Source organism: Oreochromis niloticus, linkage group LG23 (genome assembly GCF_001858045.2).
Source record: "Oreochromis niloticus isolate F11D_XX linkage group LG23, O_niloticus_UMD_NMBU, whole genome shotgun sequence".
NCBI lineage: Eukaryota > Metazoa > Chordata > Actinopteri > Cichliformes > Cichlidae > Oreochromis > Oreochromis niloticus.
Window position 1 is genome coordinate 40,003,744 of NC_031986.2, and position 18,889 is coordinate 40,022,632.

General features: G+C 38.2%; 2 protein-coding genes across 5 annotated transcripts in view; one reads left to right on the forward strand and one right to left on the reverse strand.

Annotated features, from left to right (window-relative positions):
* The window catches only part of sbno2b (strawberry notch homolog 2b), a 61,692-nt gene extending 58,428 nt beyond the window's left edge, over nucleotides 1-3,264 (reverse strand). For 2 of the 4 annotated variants that reach the window (XM_005478981.4, XM_013267742.3), the window contains exon 1: nucleotides 3,080-3,264. The gene's annotated coding sequence lies outside the window, so the exon portion shown is untranslated. The remainder of the gene's footprint in view (nucleotides 1-3,079) is intronic. The other 2 variants (XM_013267757.3, XM_013267746.3) reach the window with 1 other exon arrangement.
* Nucleotides 3,265-8,124: 4,860 nt separating this feature from the next.
* On the forward strand, nucleotides 8,125-18,889 carry tm6sf2b (transmembrane 6 superfamily member 2b). The gene is made up of 11 exons (XM_003439867.4): nucleotides 8,125-8,211; nucleotides 8,442-8,562; nucleotides 10,367-10,470; nucleotides 12,705-12,802; nucleotides 12,967-13,070; nucleotides 13,717-13,799; nucleotides 14,225-14,349; nucleotides 15,052-15,153; nucleotides 16,057-16,149; nucleotides 17,773-17,892; nucleotides 18,538-18,889. Exons 2-11 carry the CDS (start codon nucleotides 8,483-8,485, stop codon nucleotides 18,772-18,774), a joined length of 1,146 nt encoding a protein of 381 aa, XP_003439915.1. The 5' UTR covers nucleotides 8,125-8,211; nucleotides 8,442-8,482; the 3' UTR covers nucleotides 18,775-18,889.

Sequence of the window (18,889 nt, forward strand, 5' to 3'; positions counted from 1 at the left end):
CACTCTCCTCTCACCAAACATTTATATTTTTTTAGTACATGAACTATTATCTAATGAAGCCCAGATTCCAGGAAAGCAGGAACTGAATCAAACGAATTACCTAGGGCCGATACCCCTCCTCCACTTCACATTTTTCACTCTCACTCTAATCAACCCAAAGGCTATAAATGAGATTTATCACTGGCACCAATTGGAGAAAGGGGGAACAAGCTAGCATAGACAAGGGCTGAAGGAGAATGGAGGCCAAATCACAAACAGTGGGGGGCATGAGCCATGGCTTAGTAGTGCATCACAGCTGTTTGAGCTCCCCAAACCAACAAGACCAGGAATAACTAATTTCCCAATCTCATCTCAAGTCAGAAAGTATTTTAAAACGATAATCTACATGAAAATAACCCTGCAAATATTCCTCATCATGTAAACATAAAGTACATTCTGAAAACTTTTACCCGAGTCATAGGTAAGTTTTTATAAAAGCGGAAACCATAGGCAATTAGTGAAAAACATCCCTTACTGCTCTCCCCTAAAAATTTTCCTGACATCAGGTCTACTTTCAATTCAGGTTTTGTCATTCAATGAGCAATTCATTTACAAACCAGACAATAAGCAGACTGTTATGGCTTCAGATAACTTACAATATACAGTTTTTCCACAATCACTACAGTTTACAAGTTACTTTTTAAAGTGTAAAATCTTCACATGTAGAGCTTTTGCATTTTATGATTTAAACAGCTTGTCTCGATCTACATTCAAAATACTCTTTCCAACAACTTTCCAACGTCATCCGGTGGATGTTACTGGACCTTTTAGCAACCCTTGGAATGCATGTTTAATACTCCTGCGTTAAACAAAGCCTGAGCATACATTACTATTTAAAAATAAGTAAACATTTCGGAGGACATGTCTTAACACTTTTAAAGCATATCCAACTTGCTAATCCTGCTTTGTGAAACACCCACATGTTCTCTGTGTGTCATCTTTGTAGTTCCTGCAGGCTCTAAACATGGTGCCAACAGATCTAGTGTGCAGTGACCCTCAGAGTCCCTGCAGGGCAGACAGCCATCAATTGTCTGGCACAGAGGAAAATTAGAAAAGCGGAGCTGCTCAGCATAAACACACATAGAAGTGGAGCTCAACCACTGTTATTGCTCATGCGAACCTTTTTTTATACACGCACTTAAAATACAGCCTGGTATGCAATGTTACCAAAAGTAGCTATTATTACATGAGTGATTAATTGGTACTTTATTTCTTTTAACCAAACCAACAAAACTTAACTTAAATTCAAAGCCATTTTTCTCTATGTATGAGTAGTACTTAAGTTGCTGGGCAGGTGATATAATAAGTAAAAAACAAAACAACCCTGTCTGTTTCCATTTAAGTTCAGAAGAGTGGGAGAGATTTGGCTGCAAGAGGGATTTTACAACAAACAACACCAAGTCCATTGACCTCATCACAGGGGTTTAGGTATTTTTGACTAAAACTGTGACAAAAGCCTAGCATGTTGTTCATTTCGTAGCCACCAAATACTATCCATCAACAAAAGGAGAATGACATAATTAGAAAAATAGCCAGGCACCATGGCAACCTACTGTGTCAAGGCTTGCATAGGGCTAGACTAGTCTTTGCTGCAGGCGAGAGACACAGTGGAAACCAAATAGTGAAAATTGCAGGAAAGAACTGGAGGGGACAGCTATGTGGGAGCCATTTTCATTTCCTTATGAGTCAAATCCAAACGCTCCAATGTGTTTGGTTTCAGCCACATCAATCTGATTTTTTTTCTATATTAAACATATAGCTTAAATTCGTGGAAGACATGGCCAGTGGCGTGTTTAACCCGAACTCTTCTAGTATAATAAATAACGCACCCTGGTACAGAATACTCGCATACTTTAGCCACCTCTTTGACAAACACAACATTCGTAACAGTGGTACATACATATCATAATCATATAATGAGAAAGAAGTGTGCGGAAACATGTATTACACGAACAAAGTTTATTGTTACCAAGTACGCTTACAACTTTCAGCCTTTCTTCTGTCTCATTTGTTAATTAATACATTAGATGCACAAACTGGGGCAACATCTCCCCAAGGTCTCGAGAACAACAGTACTTTTCAACTAACTCCACTTGCTTTGAGATTATACTAAATGGCGTTGTTCCCTCTGCTGTAATTCAACTAAAGTTAGTGTGTACGCCTACGCGATGAAAGTAAGCAGCAATTTTTAAATAAGCTGAAAATACAGCTTGTACTGATAAAAGTAGACGCACTGGTTTTAAACAGCACAAAGGAAAACAGCCAAAGCTCTGCGTACAGTATCACTGCCACTACTGTTAGCTTGGTGAACGACAAACGACATATCTATTACGGAGTAACAAACAAACCAACACTGGCTTCTAATTAATATGCTTCGTTTTCTTGCCGAAAAATCGCGTACGACTGTTGGTTAAGAAAACAACCATTAGGCAAAGTATACTTGGTTTTACTTCACTAAAATCAACCATACTTTGTATAGCTCATTGTGCTAGCTCTGGTAGCATAGCTCATAGCCTTTTTCCGACTTTGGGTATGTTCGTTTTGTACTAACATACCTGGCCCTTGTATGTTATTGGAGAGAGGATACACTCTAGTTTAGTACAGAAAACATCAGTTTGTCCAGATTTGTGTTAAAATAGTTTGTGTAGCAACTGCTACCTGTTTCTCTTTAAATGATAAAGATAGCATGGAAATTTTTATTGACCCAAATTACTTGCTGGTTGGCTAATATTAAAGCGATAGCGTATAACTCCGTAACACGCTAGCTTAGATAGCCACCGGACTTTTTCGAACACAGCATAACGAAGTAATTAACAGCGCTACGTGTGTTTTATTGGCTCCTAACTTCCATTGGTTTCACAACATTACAAGTATATCGATAACGTCCCATACGTTTAATCCAGTCCAGGCGCCGAAGAGGCGGCGTAGCCCGTCGTAAGAAACGTGCGCGCCTAGGAGAGGCTGCCCTGAACGCATCTTGTTATAAGGCTACTGCCGATGTGTCGCTCGCATTTTCCCAATATAATCGAAGTACACTTACCGTTGATGTGTTTCCTATTCTCAAACCAAACCCCGAACTCACGGCCTGATTTTGATCGAAGACTCGCGTCAAAGTAACAGAAATAGGGAATTTTATCCAACTTATTCTTCGTAGTTGTTTTCTCCACTTCCTGATTGAGACGCTGCCATTTTGAACAGCGAAAAAATATTTCCGCCGTTGTCGTCACACACAGAGCCGCTCGTTCAGATCCCTCGAGGACTCTGCGTGTTGATCGAGAACAGAAAACAGAAGAGCACAGAAATAGTTCAGTGTTTGGCCCACCCGAGACAATATGTCAAGTTAGACAAAATATATAAAGCAGTGACAAATGAGCGCTCAGCAGTTATAGCTAAGTTAATAAACAGCTGGCCAAGCAATAAATACTGATACCCTAATAATAACAAGCAGCTCAGTCAAAGGTATGCAGATGCCTGAAATTCAGATCGACTATCTGATAAATAAATAAAATATTACATAGTTTGAAAAAGAAGTGTAAGTCTACAATAAACCAATATAAATTTAAAAAAAATAAAGAAATAACACCGACATACACAGTTTGTACTGGTTTAAACAATATGCAACTTAATGTAAGTGTGCATTAGGTTATAAAAGTTTAGAGGTTAAACCTCATAGTGCTACATCACCCCAACAGAGCACTTTGCTCTCAGGCTGCAGGCTTACTTGTTGTTCCTAGGATATTTAAAAGTAGAATGGGAGGCAGAACCTTCAGTTTTTAGGCCTTTTCTTCTGTTCAACCAGGTCCCTGTTTGGAGACAGAGACCTTCTCTGCTTTTAAGATTTGGCTTAAAACTTTTCTTTTTGATATAGCTTATAGTTAGGACTGGATCAGGTGACCCCAAACCCCTCCTTAGTGGTGCAAGAGGCCCAGGTTGCTGGAGGTGTTTCATGATGCACTGAGGGTTTCTTTTTCACTCACCTCTTTTCACTTTCTGTGGTTGTACCCACTCTGCATTTAATCGTTAGTCATTATTAATCTCTGTCTCTGGTCCACATTGTGCTTTTTGTCCTGTCTACCTCATCTCACTCCCAACCGATGGATGGCTGAGGGCTGACCCTCCTTGAGCCTGGATCTTTAACAGGTTTTTTCCGTTAAAAGGGAGTTTTTTCTTCCCACTGTTGCCAAGTGCTTGCTCATTGGGGGCTGTGTGATTGCTGGGGTTTTCTCTATGTTACTGTATTGTCTTTACCACACAGTATAAAGCACCTTCAGGTGACTGGTGTGATTTGGTGCTATATAAATAAAATTGAACTCTTAAAGTATGCCACTTTAAATGATTTATTGCTACGTTTTTATGCAGTTGTTTTTTGATATTCATATCTTTATATGTAGGGTGTATATTTCTCTGTTTTTTCATTCTTTTTGTGAGGTTATTGATCCAGCCATTCAGTTTCTACAAACGTGCTCTAACTTTGGATCTCTGTCATGGAATAACCTTCAGCGCACATTAAAGCTGAATGTTTTTTATCTCCGTGGGAGAGTTCAGAGCTCTCATAAAGACTTCTGCAACTGAAGAGTGTAGCTGCTATTTATAAGCCGGACCTTGTATTTGTGTTATTTTGACTCTGACTTGTTTTATTTTGTTTGATGTGTGTTGATGTTACATTTGATTTTTAACAGTTGGTCTCAAGGGACTTCCTGATTAAATAAAGGTTTAATAAATAAAATGAATGACAAAAAGCACTCCAAAAGCGAAAAACCTCTTCCACGGCAGCTAACTCACTGGACAGTATTCACTTTTAAGGAAATAGTATTATATTTTTTATAGTCATTTTTTATATATTATATTCATTTTGATTTTTTTGTGTATTTTAAAAGTACTTTAAGAAGTCTGCAGTAAAAATGGTAAAAAACAAACAAACAAACAAACAAAAAAAACCAACTGTAGTAATAACTGCAATAACCAGTGCAAAGTGCAGGTTTTAGTATCATTATTTTTTTATGTGGCTATACATGTATAGCATTCATTTCATTGTTTAGTAAAATTAGTTTAAATGTTTAGTAATACTTTTTTTTTAATGAACAAAAGGTTTTGATCAGAAGTTTATTTTGTTTCCTAAAAAACAAAATAAAATGTATTCAGCAACATCGTATATCTATTCAAATTGTTATGTATTTTAACAGTTACAACCTCTTTCTGTAAATGAACAGTCATATAAAAGAGTCATAATAAAATCAATAAACTGTTCTCAAAATTATCCCATGCCAACCCATTATTGTCAGTCTGAAAACCTATTGTCATTTTTCAGTAACATTTAGAGCTTTTAAGAAATGTGTGCTTCATCATACTCAGAATAATACACAACTACAACTTCAGCAATGTGTGTGATGTGGGTAAAGGTGTGTATTGTGTTGACAATACACACAACGATTATGAGAAGCATAGTTTTCTTAAGTTATATGGCTTTTTGTCAATTTTGGACCAATAAATTGTTACGTTGATCATGAAGACCTTCTTGGGCAAATTTTAATGAACTGTTAACACGACCCCACTCTACACAGCTATAAAGTTTTATCTGAATTAACTGAAAGCTTTTCAAGCTTTCTTCTTAACAGACAGAACGACAGAATGGATGCACACAAATACTCCTTGGCGCAGGTAAAAATGATAAATCAGGAATGCCTTGAAGGAATTTCTTGAAATTTGGCACAAACTTTTGTTCGTAAACTAACACTGCCTGATTAAATTTTGTTACGCAAAGGTCAAAGCGTATGTACTGCCTAAGACAACTGGAAAAGTTCAGGCTGTCACAGGTATTCCCGCTCAGGTTCAACCTCATCATTCATCACAACAGCTTTCACCACTTTATTGTTTGGCTCTGGAGCTTTGCTCTAAGCGTAGAAGTCCAGTAAACTGGGTGATGGGCAGTATGAATACTTGGTTGCCGGTTACTCCATTTAACAGATGTAAACTCTTCCCGGAAAAAGAGCGCAAGGGAAAGGTCATCAGAAAGTTGGAGCTCTGACAACACCTTCATCCTTTTCCCCCCCAGGGCATAACCATCATAAAGTACAATATTTAAACAGTGTCCATGTGTTGTTAAAACATTTATGTAATATCATCTAGGCTAAATACTTGCAGTCCAGCCACTTTTATTCTCTTTGTTTCACTTAGATTGTAGGGTAAATGATTCTGTTTAGTTTATTTTGTCATAGTGTACATATATTTTGCTTTTAACTCATCTCTTTGTCGCTCTTTTGTTTTTAACTATGAAATCAGGTCTAGGCAAATGCAGCTGAAAGGTCAGTGTCAGCATCACCTCACATAACACGCTTTTAGCCTTTAGTCATGCACTGATTACTCATGCATTGTCATTCCTGTGTGTTTGTGTTCTATCAGAATCACCTTTATGAATCTAGCATAACCTTCAAGTAACCTTTTTATTACAATCAAACAAAGGTATCACTTCATATGAGCCTGGACAGACATGGACATAAATTGCAACCTGACTGGCTGGCAGTGGCATATCAACCATGATGTCACTCCACTTTCATTTCAGCAAATCTATCAGACTACTTCCCCATGGACAGTTATTCTATAAAAGCATGTTTCATTTAAGATGTGAAATGGAGTACATGCTCTTCTTCCTCCTGCAGGTCACTCGTTCATTTTGGTATCAGTCTGTCCATCCTGTGATATTGAACAACGGAGCTGGAAGAGATCCAGTTGTTTCCAGCAAACACACATTGCCACGGCCTTCCTGGTAAAACTGCCTTCCTCCTATTCCCAACAATAGAGGGTGGTGGGAAGCAAAGGGCGATGTGTATGTGTGTGCACATTTGTTTGTATTCAAATTCACTCTTCTTTTCTTTTCTTTTCTTTTCTTTTGGAAAGATACTGGCAGGGTGGTGCTCTTTTCTTTCTGTCAAGTATTCTTGTTCTCTCTTGTGTTAGCGAGGTGGTGGTTGATGATACAGTATGTGAGAGCAAAATAAAACCATCATGATGCATTCTAGTTGCAGTTTTACAGTACTTTGGCTCATCTGTGAAGGTGTTTCCACATAAGACAGTTACTCATCCCTCAGCTGATTCACTGTCCAATAATAATAACTGGACAAATAAAGTCCCAGTTTCTGCCATAAAACTCTGAGCAAATGCTGAGTGACATGTGCATCATTAATAAAAGTATGCTCTATGTCAAAGTTCAAAATTAACTGTAGTTTTTAGAGCTTATTTGCACATCAACACAGTATGATTTGTTTTTTTTTTTAAGCGTTTGGCTCACCCTAGTGGAATTTTTCTGACAATGCTTTCTTGACGTGAGCTGGATTTTAAAGTTCGAGACCTCAAAAGCCCAACAAGCCCTTGTGCGAAAGAACATAAAGCCAGGCCATGGCACACAGGCATAGTGAGGATTTGGCTCTGTTGAGCAATTTTGATAAGTAGTAGAAAAAGCACTGTGGAAACATTTCCTGTCTACAGTCTTGACTGTATGTCACAGATTAACGGTCTACAGCAATCCCTTTGACAGGACTATAGAAATGCTACGGATATTTTCTGTTTTTTTTGTTTGTTTGTTTGTTTTTGGGGGGTTTTTTGTGGAAAATTTGCAACTCTTTGAAAGCAGATGACTTACTTAAATAGAGCACGGTGTATGCAGTCCTGTTTCAGCAGAAACGTAAATGTCACTTCCTATCTGATATGATGTTAGAATAATGTTAGAATCAAATGCGCAGAAGATACAAACAACACAATTAGGGTCTATTTTCTTGCAGGAAGTTTGCACAAGTGCTCAAATGTTTGATATGTGGACATTTTCACAACCTTAGACTGTAAAGGGTTCATTAATATAAATCAAATTCTGATTTAGTTTTTGCTCGTATCAATTCAACACTGTTGTATTGTATGTCTGCGTATAGAGAAGGCATATTTCATATAGCTAAGCATTAAATGCCTCACATAATCAGTATACGTAAGCTGAAAACGTTGCATGCCCTAAAATGGAATGTAGGCCTATTCTCTAATACGACTTATGTAAATCTCTGACAAAACCAAATTGCCCAACTTTCCCCCGAAAAGCTTCTTTGTTACCACTCATTATTTCCCCAGTAAATGCCATGTCTACCTCGGGTCAGCAGTAATTTGATTAATTCACCAAACGGTAGCCAGACGGTAAGACCCTGCTCTCCTTCTTTTTCATTTAATTCACTATTAGAGGTTTCATTTGAAATGATACTTTGTGGAACTCATTCATCTAATTTTGCTTAATGCCATTTAATTTCAGTTTTCAAGTTAATAATGTACTGATGTTATTAATATTGGCTCAGTCGACTATTTGATTTGTTTTTATTGCTGGAAGAGAATGCTATTCACTTATAATTGCATTATATTTTCACCCTTAGTGTGAATCCTGCGGGGAGGGCGCTGAACAGCTATTGAAGAGATGGAGATTTTTGTATTTCTATTCTCATTTTCTGCCCTTGGCATCCTCTATGGCATGAACACCATCTCCGAGCTTCAAGAGTAAGTCATTAAATTTACTGATTTCTTATCACCTTAATACATACAGTCTTTCCCATGAAATAATTGTAACACATTATATATTATTCACTCACAACACATGCATTTGTTAACTATGAGAATAATTGTTAATATACAATAATGTTAGAAATCCTTCCAGTATCACTGGGTGACAGCAGGTATACTTTTCTACCACTAGAGGACTCTGTAAGCTTAAAACTCAAACTGCATTAGTACTGGTGACTGTGTTATACAGTATGTAAAACAAGCTGAGGAATTCTTGACCATATTCAACACGGTGCATTCTATGCGATCAGTTTAAAGATTGTATATGCTAGCTGTGCAAACTCTTTAAAGCTAACATTTCTTGAAGGGACAGGAGAAACTAAAAGGGAGCAAATAGAAGGCAATGCAAACAGAGTTTGTGGGCATAATCATATGACTGCTATGATGATGGGGGTAATTGGTTTTCTAAGCTCTAAGGGATCACGTTCTCATTCAAGGCGTATCTGTTTTGCCTGTTTATTAGGATACTGTCTTTATAAGATTGTCAGCAGCTGATGGGTAAACATTATAATGCTTTAGACCGAATAAACAAAGATGGTGATAAAATGCATGTTTTAGTCTTCCCTCACCCACAAGGCATTTCAGCAGAATTTTTTATTCTTCCTATGTGAATATTTCTGCACACATACATTTATTTATTTATTTATTTGCCCATGTGGACACTGACAGTCAATACGGACTGCACAGAAGAGTTTGATAAATTACTCTTGACATACAATATGCCTTGTGCTCTTCCACTCCACAAACAAACGGTATTGTGTGCATAAATCTTCCCGTACTGTTGAATTGGAGGGGTAGCTAGGGAGCTTGCCTTTGCTCTCATAGCATTTGTTTTCCTTCTGTGAGCACACACTGTGAGTTTTGCGAGGATGCAATGTTGTTTACTAGGAGATACCTTGAGCACATTAATCTTTTCCAGTGTAAGGCAGAGGTACCTTTGACCAGTAAACATGGAGGGCAATGCTGAACTAACATGGCCTTAGCTTGCTGCATCCCACACCTCTGCCTATGATTGATTAAAGTTTGTAAAGATGTGCTTTTAGCTACTACACCAAGAGAGATGGGTTATAGCAGATGAATACTGACTGTGGGAAAGTACATATATATATATATATATATATGTATGTATGTATATATATATATATATATATATATATGTATGTATGTATATGTATATATATATATATATATATATATATATATATATACATATATATACATATATATATATACATACATACATATATATATATATATATATATATGTATATATATATATATATATTACACAGCAAGATTATTAGCTTCTACAGTTTTCTTGCCAAATGTCAGCTGACTGTAATACCTCATATTCATCAATATATTTCAAAAGCTCTGAGATTAACAATAAAAGCTCTACTTGTACTTTGCACATGAATAAATCCAACGTGACACTACCATCTCATTTCATCTCATACACAAACTACCACACCAGCAGTGCCGTTGCGCTTTCTGGATGCAAGCAACAGAATTTCCAGTGGTAACTATGGGTGTTGGATGATTATTATTCACCTTGTCTTTTCATTCTTTATTGTTTAGTAATTTAACACTGCAGAGGAGACTGTCAGAACTTCCATAGGAGAAATGGGTTATTGAAACAGAAAATCAAAGATAGCTTGCTATCTAAAAGTGTCAGCAGTGAGATTGTTTAAAAAATATGGATATTTTCTTACGTAACAGTGACATTTCTCTGTTTCCACAGGCCTTATGTGATTCTGGAAATTGGTGTTGCTGTGCTGGTGATTGTGTTTCTGTTCTACTTCCTCATCACTCGTGGCAACCCACCTAAAGACTTCTTATTCTTTGGTAATCAACGCAAATATGTGCATTTCCCAACTTACTTGTGTTGCATTTCCAAATACACTATGAAATGTTAATGACTGCCATGCATTGTTCCAACTCCCACAAAAGGATTTACAGAAGCGTGAAAACATGAATTGTATTCTGTGTGATTTCACCTGATATGTTGAAAGCAGCTTAGACTGATTAGGCTCAGAGCAAAGGTTTACCAGGCTTTTCTAAAGCGTGACTGACCCAAACGCTCCCTGCAGACTGACAAACCTCACAGCTCTTGCACTTATTTAACCTTTCAGCTATTCTTTTGAAACTGAGTTCTTGATTGCTTCTTAAGAAAAAAGGTCACAGCTATTTCGTAATACAGGACACGGTCGGTGCTCCTGTATAGTAGAATCTGGATTGCCCTACTGACTCAGTCTGAATAATTTGAGGACCTTTGTATTCACTTTGGTCATATAACAATAGCAGCTTTTGCACTTTTCATGCAAGTTTAAAGAATTCTAAAATATTTTGTGCTGTAATGTGAATTAGTGTGACCGGTCAAAGTGAGCTTCCTCTCTACCCCAGGGTTCCCGCCTCAAATAGATCCCTGCAGCAGATGCTAGGGGCTAGGCTATTTGGGCGGAAATGTGGAACTATTGGCATTAGGTGCTCAAGGCAGTGCTGGTGTTGTCTATAAGAGCCAAAACATTAAGGGAAAAGAAGTGGCAGGCTTTTCTCATTGCTAGAGGGCCACAATCTCTCTGCTATATCACCTCTTAGATCTCTAGATAAACATGGTAGAGCTCCTCAGGATTACATGAGGGAGACAATATGTGAAACAATGGTTTCTGTATCGAAACACAGATTCTGCAGTGCCCAGGTGGTAGATCATTGTAATGGCTTTTACAGGTGTTCTCTTTTAATTGACTTAAACTGCACACGTGTATTTTTTCTATCTGTCAATGATTATACCCACTTTATTCTGTACAGGAGGCTGTAGCCTGCACATATTAGTACTGGGCAACATGGAAATTTGTAACTGAGATCCAGATACTCAGCTAACTTACAATGAAACAGTAAAATAAAGTAAAAAACAACAACAAAAAGACCCAATAAACTTGAGGCTGTTCATAGACGCTTGAGAACCTGGGGGAATATCCACACAAACACAGAGAAAATCTGGAAAATCCACACAGAAAGGCTCTAGTTGATCAGCAGACTCAAACCCACAAGCTTCGTGCTGTTGTGCAAAAGTACTAACACTTGCAACAGTGCACAATGCATAAATGGAAGTAGCAATCTAATCAGCAGTACAATATAGTTTGCAATGGGTAGAAGTTGGCTGTTGTGTTGTATAATAATTGCTATGCTGTGCTGTAGAATAGCAATCATTTATTCTGTCATGATAACTCTACCAGATGGTCTACCAAAAGTCATGCTGCTGCTCAGTGGCATTCACAATCACATCATTTCCAAGCCAATTAGATCACACCTAAGATAAAGTCTGGACATCTGGAAAGGGAGTTGCTGGTCAATTGTTTTATAATGAAACATACTGTATGCAAATGATACTGAAGGGCACATTGCATTCTGTTATTTTAGTGCTGCAATATGGGTGTAAAGCAACACTTCAGACTTTGCAATTTCTCAAAGAGAGCTTAGATAGAATGTAAACTGCAGTATTAATAATAGTTCATAACAATAGCGTTATTGTTACAGTTTATATTAATAGTAAGCCCTCCATGCCAATAATGTGTATGTGTGGCTTCATTCTTAAATATTGTCTGTTAGACGTGACCTTTCAGTTCTCCTGGGTCCTTAACCTAAGGACAGAAGTCTGTTTACCATGGGCTCGATTTAAGCACGCCTCCAGTCTACCTCATTGCTCAAGACTTAATTTTCTCCCCAAGCTGTTCCATTAATCAATCACTTGCCATTTGAAGGAAAACCTTTTAAACAAAAAACAATGAAAAAGGCTCAGAAAATCTAGAAAGATTTCATGTCATGTTCTAATATACTGTAATTTATAGAAGAATTCAGGTGCTAGAATATGCAAAAAGAGTAACTTTTAAAATTATAATGTCTTCAAAGCGAGCAAAGCTGCTTAACCTTACGAGTTTTTCTAGGTTCTAAAGATATTGTACACTACCAATTATCACCTACACACATACCCAGGCACGGAGCTGAAATAACAGGGCTTCTGGTATGAAGCACACAGGTTAGTCTTTTAAATATCCATTAAACCATTTTTTTTCCTACAGTTTTTGCTGAGTTTTCTTTCACGTGTATCATTGACCTGACAAGTGCTCTGGAATATGATGGCATTATTTCTGGCTTTATGGAGTTTTACCAGAAGACGGTAGGTTTTATTACATTAACATTTAAAATTCTGAAATTCTAAAAAAACACCCAACAAACACTAATCAAAGCACAAACAACCACGTTAAGCAAATATGATAACGTATATGAAATTTGCAATGCATGCTGTGAGGTATGTACTTATGTACAAATTCTGTGTTTCAGGGAGAGCCCTATCTGGGAACGTCGTATGGCATCATGATGTGTTACTGGGATGGAATAGCACACTTTATCATGTACCTGATGATGATCAGCAGAATAACAGACAGGTGGGTGATGCTAAAGTCACATCACATAATGTCTGCATTAAATGACAACAGAGAGAGATCTACAGGGTAGGGTCCCTTTCAAAATGAGAAAACACACACAGGATCGTATGAAAACTGTCTGTGTATAAAGTCTGAAAGCAGCAGGAATGCATTTCAGTACAAAGATTAACTTTTCTTTTACAGCATATGTCAAGCTTCAGGCTTATCTTTTTCCTGTATTTGAGCTTTTTCTAAAGAAATAGTAGCTGAGCCAATGATGTGTTTCACTTTAGAAATTCATGGGTGGATTTATCACATAAATCCCAGACAACTGCTCGAGAAAAAAAAGATTTTTTTTTTTTTTTTTTTAAAGAAAGCCTCCTCTTGAGTGAGTTAGTCATAAAGTGCAGCCAGTGAGTTCAAGAGTTCAGGGGGAGCACTGCCTTGGGGATGGCGCTATCATGGATATTAAATCCTCTTTTAAACAATATCAGCTTTTTGTCACTTTAGAAACTGAGCTAGGCATTGTGTTATCTGTAGGATGGATATATGAAGTTCTCAAATATCATTTATTTAAACTTACCCAGCCTTGAAATTTAACATATAACTTTCCATCTCATTTGATCTCTTTAGTCTTCTTTCTGTATTTTTTCGGTCTCTCTCACAGGAAAGCCTACCGCACACTGGGGCTGTTCTGGGCTGGCTCTTTGTGTGCCAACATGAGTGTGTTTATTGTCGGGATAGTGGCAGGTGAGCCGCATCTTCAATCCGCTTTCTGTCTGTCCCACGATGACAAGCTTTAATCAGGCAAACATCTGCCCTGCCTTGTACCATCAGTGTCACAGTTCAGCCTGCCAACTAAACACACATGCCCCGTGTCTCGCCTGCCATCACAACCTCACAGAACAAAGCAGCAAACAGACTTAAAGCATCTGTTGTTGGCATTTCAAACTGCATACATAAGCGTCAGAAGCCCGAACTTGTCTGCAGGCGACGTGATGTTCGCTCTGTTATGTTACCATCGATACTCTGCACATCTCTCTTTTGCCTCGAGTGTCACAATTGAGGTTTTAATAGAAAGCTTAATTACTCATTTACATTAAGATGTTTACAGGCTGTGTTTGTATGGTTAAGTGCATGCTGACAATAAGTGTCTATCTTTCTCTTTGTGGCAGGTAAATATGGGTCAGAGATCCATCCAGCCTTCTGGCTCAATTTTCTGTTTCTTTTGATGCCTGTGTTGGGAGCAATCCTTCTATTCACTCGGCCCAAGGATAGACCGCTCATTGGTGGATACAATGTAAGTCCAGAACATGAATAATTAGACATTTATATGATTGTGGAGCGGTTTAGAGGTGCATTGTTATCCAGGTGAATGTGATCCAAACAATGAAAAATTTGTGCAACAGTTAGTGTTGTTAGTGTGGTGTGCTCGCTGAATCTGTTAGTGTTTTAAAAACAACTATTAAATCTCAGCTTCTTGCTTTTTTTTATCATATTATCTAGTATTTTGTTCCAGTTGAGTCTTAAAGGGCCTCAGTTATGCAGATTTCCAGCTACATGTTTTCATTTTTGGACTGTACTAGAATTACCTTGCACAACTCATAGTTAAAATAATGCTTCTTATTCTGATCCCCGGTGTATTCCTTCTCTGAAATGAGCCATTTTAACTCACCGGCACCGTTCCTTTAACTCAGCTTTCTGCTTCCATGCTATCCTCACAGTCAGAGCTGATAAAAAAAAAAAAAACATAGATGAAACTCAACATTTAGACACCTGAGCCATGATTGTCTGATTGCACATTTATGCTCTTAGCCTGGGGGAAGTTGTATTTGAGCTATAACTTGTTGTGGTCTTCATTTCAGTTCAAGTTAGGCTGACCTTAGACATGTCTTTCATTTAAAGGACCTGTAATTAATACTTTTCATAGTGAAGGAGAAACAAGTGAATATATTTGTTTTGAGTCCTCTTCACAAATCAACAAATTCTTAACATTCCACAGGCCCAGCATGCTCAGAGCCTGAAGCTGATCTGGCGTCCTTTGGACATCATTCTGCTGGTTCTGCTGTTAGCTGCCATGGCCTTCACCATTCTGAGAGGCTTGGTTAGTATGTCACATATAACATTATAAATTGAGTTTAATGAAGGGTTACAACTGTAGTTTTAAAAGAAAGTGAAAAAAAACAACAAGTGATAAGAAGCATCATTTTATTAGAAATGCTGGAGTTAAATAATAGTATTTTATAAGACATATATAATATATAGGTTATGAAGTGCTTGTCAGATCACATCTAGTCATATGATCTTTTCCTCTGGATTCAGTGTATCTCGTTTCTTTATTGGTCTTTTCTGTGACTGACTTCAAATAGCGATCATACTCCTTAAGCCTGGCAATACAGCAACTACCTATGTAAATCCACATTAACTGACAATGATCACATTTCCTCCTTCACATAACAAAGAGTACAGTTTATTTTATGCTAAAAGCTCTAAAAAAGTAAGCATGTTAACATTTATAGAAGTCGACCAGCTCTTATTATTACTGCGATGTTGATACTTTCAGGTCACTTCACTCAGTTGGGAAACTTTCTAAACAAAATTGAATGTTTGAATGCAGGCTGACTCCTGGGATATTCCCCATTTTATATTTTTTTGGACACTCCTGCTCAAGGTGCAGTCAAACAACTCTGACAGCTTCTTGACTCCTGGAAGACAGACAGACCTAAAAAAAGGGTAGACAAGAGAGTGAGAGATTTAGAGAGGGTGTGACACAGTGCAGGCAGAAACTCATGAACCCCTCAGTGTACAGTGAATAAACATGTTTTCCAAAATGTCAGGCAATTCCTTTGACCATGCTCAGTGTGTTATTCTGTTTAGTCACATTGACAAATCTTCTCTGGATGTTCATTTTGTTATTTTGACAAGGTATATTGGTATATTACGCCGCGGTTCTCTTAAACTGAACTACATTGTAAGGTTTTTCTATCATGTTGTTTGCTCTCTGTAGGTGGCTCTGGACTCTCCACTAGAAGCCTGTTCCATATACCTGAAGCAGTATGAACCTTACCTGAAGGATCCTGTGGGCTACCCTAGAGTTATGGTGGGTGTTTTATTTTCTCACCACACTCAGCCTTTCTGCCTGCCGCTGCTGGAACACCTGAAAGCTCTTCTCCAGTCTATTTTAAATAACAAGCCACATAATGGACCTCTGCTTTCATGGATCTCGCTATGAGCGTGCTGGAAGCTTGCCCTTATCTCCCCCACTCTTTCAACTCGCAGCTGATTACAAGGCCCTTTTTCATCATTACAGCAATAACGAGCGTGGGTTGAAAGGCCAGAGCATCTTTGTGTCTGTCTTTCATTTGGTTAAGATGGATAACACATTATTATTTTGACGGGCGTTGGTCTGCTGTCTTTTTCTTCCTCTGACCCTGTGTAGCCGTGGGTTTTGTTGTGTTTTGTTTGGCATACATGGCTTTGTCAATAGGTTATCCAAAGACCTTGTCTGGACTGCAGTCCCGGCACAATTGAGAGTCAATGATCAGACAGATGAACCGCATGCTGAGAACTTGATAAGGTAATCCCTGCCCAAACCCCCCATCAGCATCTCGCTGGGCGGGAGGAAGATGCGTGTGCAGCATGTGGAAGTACGTCTTGGTTAGCAGCGTTTGCAGATCTGTGTTTGTGTGTGACTGCCAAAGCTTCATGGGCATGTGCAAAGAAATCAAATGAAGTTTGGCTTACCGGGCAATCCTGCTCAGTTTCTGAACTAACCAACCTCTTTATTCATTGATGATGATGAATGATATGCGACAGATTACTGTGGCTGCAATAAGAAGGCATTTCAACAAAAGACTGAAGGGCATATATGATTGGCTTTCAGGCCCTGAGCTCAACTCATTAGAATTCATCTGGACCTAAGACTGAGAATGAAAGGAAACCGTTCACTGGTATAATTTGAGGCTTTTATAAAGTGGGAAACAGGCTTTCATGCACCAAATATTTTAAGTTGAAGGTCAAGACTCTCTCTGTAACGACCCTTGTGTGGAAATGGTAATTTGTGCTGAGGGTGCGAATTTGTGTTAGAGAGCATGCATAGCTGAGAAGCAGCAAAACACTGCAGTGCTAAAGTTAATGATTTAGAAGTACTTGGACTTTTATTTTATTTTGATTATTTTTTGTCTGCTCATTTTAATTATTGAATTAATTGTACATTCATCCAATGTATGCAGTTCAACTGTGGGATAAAAGGTTAAATTAACCCCCAGGATATAACTGTCTGGAAGGGACAAAGCGGAGTATTTTAATTGTGATACCTGCCAATACTAATTCTCTTAGGTTGTATTTCGATTAGTGCTGCTTTTCTGCAGCACATTAAAGGGCGCTCTGTGTTTGCATTTTGAGGATTAAGCAGCTCTTTTCTGTATTCACTGTGAGTAGCTGAAGTGCGATGTGGGCCAGTGGAGACTGAAGATGTACTGTATTAATTGTCTGCTGGACTGTTGGTCAGGGCTCAACAACAACACTGACTGACAGTGATGGAAGAATCTTTCAGCTCTGTTGGGCATGTCCAACCATATCCTGAGCAATATATCCTGGAATATACAAGATATTATAGAGAGAGACTACCTACTGTGAGAAAGATACATTTTTAGTATTGTGAGATATGATATAAAACAATCTTCATATTATTAGACTAATGGTACAAGCTTTTTTTTCCTAGATGCTGCACCTGTTCTTTTATGCACTACCCCTGCTGGGTGCTTTTGTTTATGGTCTCCTCAAGCCTGGGTGCACATGGATGCCAGACTGGACCATCTTTCTTGCCGGAGCTATGATCCAGGTAATGCCACCAGAGGACAGACTGTAAATAAAGAAAATTGCTATGAATACATAGTTTAAGCTACAGGTCTTTGCATACTGATGCGAGATTCACTGACAGTTTTCTGCACTGGAAGCTGCTGCGATAATTGCTGCCTCTGACCTATTACAGTTTTCCATCTGCCGTTTATGTTAAATAAGAAGAGGTCCAACACATGTCAGGGCAATTAACTCCTTCTAGTGAGCTTTCATCTTTCTAAAAATGACCTGGACTACATTTATCCTTTGAAGCATATTCTCTGTAACAAACAAGCTGGTGGTGCTTTCTCTCCGTATTGCTCTGACAGAAAGATTGGAGCCATGAGAAGAGAAACTACTTGATTAAAGCCTTTTTGCACACTCTCTGTCTTCTAAGCCAACTCCCAGTTAGACATAAAGATGACATTTTCAGATGTCATTTATCTTTTTTGTTAGAAGCTTTATCTTGTATATTTTAATAGTCTAATAACAGTGGAAAAAATAGTTTTTGGAATAATTTTTGGAAAGAAATACTGAGGCATCAAGTTAGTGTGCAGAGAGAGTAAGAGACGAGTAAAAGCTGATATGTAAAGTAATGTCCTCCTATATGCAAACAGTTTGACCTCTTTCTTTCTCTTTCTCCTTTCAGTGCCAATGGTCCCACATTGGGGGATTCCTCCACCCTCGCACCACAGCGCCGTATCGCATTCCAAGTGATGCTTTCTGGTTGGTGCTGGCAGCTAACTTGCTGTATGCAGCCACCCCCGTCCTTGTGGCCCTGCGGGTCTACAGCAATCCCTATTTCTTCCTAAAAATTGCTCCCTTCCCTGGGCAAACAGGTTTACCAATCAGCGAAGAGAAAGACACCAAGTATAAACTGAAATGATCATTTTTAATCTTCTCTGACCTTTGGAGGTAATTACTTATCTGATGATTCATGAAGAACTTTTCTTTGAAAGACCATGTTTCAAAATGCCAAAATACAACCTTATTTTGCTGAA

Bases quoted from the DNA above. Each gene is read 5' to 3' on its own strand.
- tm6sf2b (XM_003439867.4), top strand. From the start codon at position 8,483: ATGGAGATTTTTGTATTTCTATTCTCATTTTCTGCCCTTGGCATCCTC. The intron at 12,803-12,966 runs GTAGGTTTTATT...TCTGTGTTTCAG, and splicing joins TGGAGTTTTACCAGAAGACG to GGAGAGCCCTATCTGGGAAC. The intron at 13,800-14,224 runs GTGAGCCGCATC...TCTTTGTGGCAG, and splicing joins TATTGTCGGGATAGTGGCAG to GTAAATATGGGTCAGAGATC.